At 33.4% G+C, this 5,338-nt stretch overlaps 1 protein-coding gene across 5 annotated transcripts in view; it reads right to left on the bottom strand.

The window, feature by feature from the left end:
- Window positions 1-240: 240 nt before the first annotated feature.
- The window catches only part of Ptbp2 (polypyrimidine tract binding protein 2), a 48,103-nt gene continuing 43,005 nt past the window's right edge, over window positions 241-5,338 (bottom strand). For 3 of the 5 annotated variants that reach the window (XM_090334245.1, XM_090334247.1, XM_090334249.1), the window contains exons 12-14: window positions 2,045-2,261; window positions 1,872-1,949; window positions 241-1,712 (exon numbers count right to left, since the gene is read on the bottom strand). In XM_090334245.1, the coding sequence (XP_090190371.1) occupies window positions 1,580-1,712; window positions 1,872-1,949; window positions 2,045-2,261 (428 nt within the window). In that variant the 3' untranslated portion in view covers window positions 241-1,579. The remainder of the gene's footprint in view (window positions 1,713-1,871; window positions 1,950-2,044; window positions 2,262-5,338) is intronic. The other 2 variants (XM_090334246.1, XM_090334248.1) reach the window with 1 other exon arrangement.

Here is a 5,338-nt window from a genome sequence, read left to right as displayed (position 1 = left end):
CATCTAGATTTATTTGTGGTATAAAGCCATAGAATTGTACTATTATTATTCCTTTCCCACCCTGGCAGAGAATAAACATGAATTCAGAAGCACAGTGGAGTGAAACAAAGAAGAGAGAGAAAAGGCAGCAGAGAAAGACAGAAAAGGTGAATACAGAGCTACAGAAGTGTTTATTGAGCATGCTACAGAGGTAAGCAGAGTACACACAGATGAAATTAAACAACCATCAAACCTCCCAACTTTGTTAGAAAATTAATTTTTAATTGTGCCGCTTTCAAACTATACTGAATTTTACATTTCTAAAGATGTAAAAACTCAACTAATAGAAAATATACATGACCATTCTGTCTACATAGGTAACAGAATCTATGAATCTTGAAACTAAGTACATCAATTTCAAAAAGTATTGGTCATTTAACAGAATCAACAATTCAGATTGACAAGAACTGTTCAAATAAATTTGACCTGTAGATTCTGAGCCATGTTTTTATTAAAGTCAGATCTATTCCTAAATACAAAATATTTTGAAGATTTATTAAAACTGAATATTACAATGCAAGGTAAATTAAGACTAAAGGCACATAAACTTTGGTCCCACCTGGTTGTCAGTTTTAGAAAACTGCCACAAAATTAATCTTCCTGCAAATTTTCGCAGTACACTTTCTTTGTCTTTGAAAAATACATGCACCAGTTCCTGAACTAGCTAGACCAGTCTGCACATGCTCAGAAATCCACAACCATATTCCAAATCTTAATTACAAACTAAGGATGGCAATATATATTTAAATGCACATAAGTCATGTCAACTTCAAAAACATCTACGAAAAATATTCAGCCACAAACAAGACATTACTTAGTGCTGACATTTATGTGATACGTCCCACAAGAGTGTACAAAAAGGTTAAGATTCCACAATGCTGTCCACGAGGGTTCAAACTTACAGAAATCACTTCCTCTCTTAAGAAATTAATACTCTGCATCGTGTTAATTTTAACTAATGCCTACATTCAGAACTGAATCTAGACCAGAATTGTGAGATACAAAAGGCCAATGTTTTTTTTTTAAAGCAATAAAGCCTAAGGTAGTAAAAACTAAAAATGCCTCTTTATTCTTTCAATATCAAGTATCTTACTTGATTAAGTAGAAAGAAATGTGATAAGCCAATAATCCAAAAGAAGTTCCAAGCAGGAGAAACAAAAACTTAACCTTTTTACACACCCCTGCCTAAACATATTTTAATTCCCATGTAACAATGTGCCCTAGACAACCAATTCTTTTTTCTCTAGTAAATGCACAACAGCAACACTAGTTTTCCTTTGTAAGGCACGTATGTCAACTAAGTTGGAAAAGAAAAAAAAATTAACTGAAATTTTAAACAGACAATAAAAATGGCTTCCCTACACAACAGATGAAAGAGCAGTTAATGACTCTGCCTTTACACAAGCCAATTTGTTTTGTAACTGAGGAATGATAACAGCATGAAAAAAAATCAAACTCTGGTCCCCACTTTTCTGAACAGTCAACAGGTGATGACACCAAACAATGTGATTCACCCCAGTCTTCCTCTTCCTTTCCTTCTTTATATTGTGGACTTGGAGAAAGACACTCTCAGATGGTGGTTTTCACCAAGGTTGTAATTATGAAGATCAATCAAGGCCTGAATAGCTTCTTCCACTGTTGCCATCTGAAGAAGAGCCATTTTGTGATCTCTTCTGAAACAAAATTATGAAATTAGATACTATATAAGTCAATACTTGAATTTTTCTCACTGAAGAACTAAATTTACTAAAAATGAAAATACTAAACATTACTTGAGGAAAAAAATTTATTTCTATCAAATCACTAATTTAAAAACAAGGAAGCTTGCTTACTGAAAAAACTTAAATGCTTTCACAGTGCCCCCAGTGTTAGCAAACAGTGTTCTGAGATCCTCTTCTGCTACTGAAGGACTAAGAAAATCAGATGGGAAAAAAAAAAAATTAGTAATACATTTTATATTAAAATATAACACGTATCCATCATAAACTCAAGCTGAAACACTTACGGGATATTAGATAGGTGAAGGGTTGCAGAAGGAGGAAAAATGTTTTGAAAATTTTTGGATCCAGGCTTCTTAAAACGATGCAATGGAGAATTACCAAAATCTTTTGTCAGCCCTTGGTCATCAAGTCCCTCTCGAGGTAGCTGTACGGTCTGATGTTTAGAGAGGGTGACACGAATGATTTTCCCATACATTTTCTGTCCATTAAGATGATTCATGGCTATAAAAACAAGTAATGTCTCTATCAAATTAGAATTTCTTACAACTCTAAAGTTATTAAATTTTAAATTAATTATAAACATTAGTCATGATATTCAGATTAGGCTACTGTCTGGCAAAAATATTTCTCCCATGTAATAAGCTGTCATTTTAGCTTATTGGCTATGTTCTTTGCCATACAGTAACTTTAGTTTGATGCAACCTCATTTATCAAGTCTTTGACATGCTGTACAATTCCTGCCTGTGTCAAGGAGTCCTACAGTGTTTCTCCTACGTCTTCCTGAAAGTTTCATGGTTTTAGGTCTTACAATGAGGTCTCTGAACCTCAGAGAAATTGCAGAAAGTTGCAGTTTTCTCCATATGGATCAGTTCTCTTTCTTGAAGAGGCTGTTGTTCAGCCTGTTTTTGGCTTACTTATCCAGTATTATTAGATAGCTGTAGGTCTCTGTGGGCATTTCTGGGTCTTCTAATCTTCTCCATTGGTTCTTGGCCTGTTTTAGTGTGCCAGTACCAAGCAGTTTTGATTACTATAGGTCTGTAGTAGACTGTAAGGTTTGTTATTGTTATACTCCAACACTACATTTTCTTTTCAGGACTGCTTTGGGGATTTGGGGCCTTTTGTGATGTTTTTGGACTGTTTTCTCTATAGCTTCCTTTGTTTGTGGTACAGATAAATACAATTTATTAAAACTAAAGGAAAGAAATACTAAAGAAAGGATATGCTGTATTGGATGAATCTAAGGATCATGTTTAGCAAATCGGGTGAACTGAGAAACATAAATGTCACATGCTCACTCACACACATGTGGAATCCAGTCTTTAAAAGGACAAGAAGAGAAAGTAGGTTCTCTTAGGGGATGGTGACCACTGGGAGCCAGCCACAAGGACAAGCGGCGACTCAGAGCGAAGGGTCGTGAACACCATCAAATTACTTTATATGAATGGATGAACACTAAACAATGAAACCTGCTGAACATACTTTAAAGGGATGAATGACAGAGGAAATGAACTTGATCAAGATATATTCCTTGCATGTATGAAAACACCACAGTGAAACTCCCTTGAACAACACTGTTATTAGTAAAACAGTCATGAAGTTTTTGCCATAGGTACTGGTGATTAAGACATGAATCTCATTTTCATTTCCACCACAAAAGGCATTGTGGCAAAAAACAAAAAACAAAAACCACTTCTTCCATAGAATAAAAAAATTCGGATTATAAGTATCTATCTTCTTGAACAATAGCTACCCATAAATTTAGTAGTCACTCCTAACTTTTCTCACTACCACTTTCAAAAGTAATCTGGATAATTCAAGTTGATTTCACTTGCTTTCCTGTTAAGATGGTTCTAACACATTCATTTCACACACACACAGCAAAATGATCTTCAGAAATGATAAACCTAAAACCTAATAATCATACCATTACCTCCCTAAAATACATAGGGACAAAGTACAATCCATTATTTAACAAAGCATGTGTCTTTCCAAGTCTGACTCTTAATGCTGGGAATAAAATTATAAGTTACTATTCAGTCATGACAGAACTTAAGGGTACACCTTGGTGTTGTACTCTTTGTCATATATATGCTTTGGGTGTAGGAAACACACATTCTAACAGAAATGGATGGTTTTCCTTGTGTATTGCTTTTTAGCTACTCATTCTTTAAAGCTACTGTTCCCAAAGTCCTTTCTTTTATCCTCTGCAAAAGTTCATACTTAAATAGATATGAAACAGAGTATCAACAGAGTACTCCATAGTATATGTTTTTAAGTTATCAAGTACTTGTATTTCCCCCTTGCAGACTGTAAGAAACTGGAGACAGAAATCAATCTCAAACTTAGACATACCAGTCAAGTGTATGAACACCACACATTACATGTCTATTTTATGAAGGTAGCCACTGGATTGCTTTTACATGAACTAATCTGACTAAATAAGAGAAGCTGCACATTTTCTTTTTTATTCAAGTCACAGAAATGAACATAAAACCAGATCAAACTAGGAAAGCCAATGAAGAAGACAGAAAAACTAAGAACATAATATCTTTATTCTCAAAAAGTTTCTAATAAAATTAGACGTGTGAGCTACACAGACATTCTAACACAGAAGATAGCAAAAATCTAAGAGAAATCTGCTATTACTTGTATAAAATAAACCACTTCAGTATCAAACTTATTTAAAAAGAAAAATGCTGTTAAAAGTATTAGTCACGGGGAGAGGGAGGGAAATGGGTACCAAGACATGTGAAAGGGTATCAATGTATGTGAATTAATGCACCTTCTATCTGGCAAATATCATGTAACCCTTTTACTAATTACAATAAAAAAAATTTTTTAAAAAAAGTATTAGTCACCATTCAGAAAGAAATAGAAGTAACCTTTCCTTATTTACTACTGCACTACAAAAACTCTTAAAAAGTCTATATAGTTATAAATTTAACATTTTCTTTTAAATTTTAAATAGACGATAGCAAAAAAAAATCAATCACAAAAATTCTTGGGCATAGGGCAAAGAGAGAAGACAGGAGAGAGAAATAAAAGACCTCTGCTTGCAAAAAAAAAAAAAATTCTTGGGCACACGCTGTCTCTCTTTTTGTACCTAACATATACTTATAAAAGAAACCAACTCCAAATTATCCAAACCAACTTAATTACAAAATACTTTCAATGTTCCATGTCTCTTTTATGTGAGTAGAACACTACATGTATAACAGAGAATAATCTTTTAAATGATAATCTTTTAAATGACAAAATTCTTCAAATTTGCTGCTATAGCAGATCCACTGGTCTTGGTACTAAAATTATTTCTACTCATTTTATTACACGTAATAAGATAACTCAGTAGGTAGGTAAAATCTGTTATAAGAACTAAAGCTAAGTGTGCTTTTGAAATAGCAATTATATGCTACTAAGTGCTTTCAAAAGTAGTTTTTGAAAATATAAATTAGAAAAACCAGACCATTATTTTATCGCAAAAGAACCAACTCTTTGACATGTTAGTGGATTTCACTTATTTTAAATCTTTGGAGATCTTTGGAATATACTGATTTTGAGCCCAGTATGGTTTCAGATTC

The sequence above is a fragment of the Megascapheus bottae genome, chromosome 6 (assembly GCF_031878675.1).
Source record: "Megascapheus bottae isolate mThoBot1 chromosome 6, mThoBot2.hap1, whole genome shotgun sequence".
Classification (NCBI taxonomy): domain Eukaryota; kingdom Metazoa; phylum Chordata; class Mammalia; order Rodentia; family Geomyidae; genus Megascapheus; species Megascapheus bottae.
This window is presented reverse-complemented; position numbering and strand designations above follow the sequence as displayed.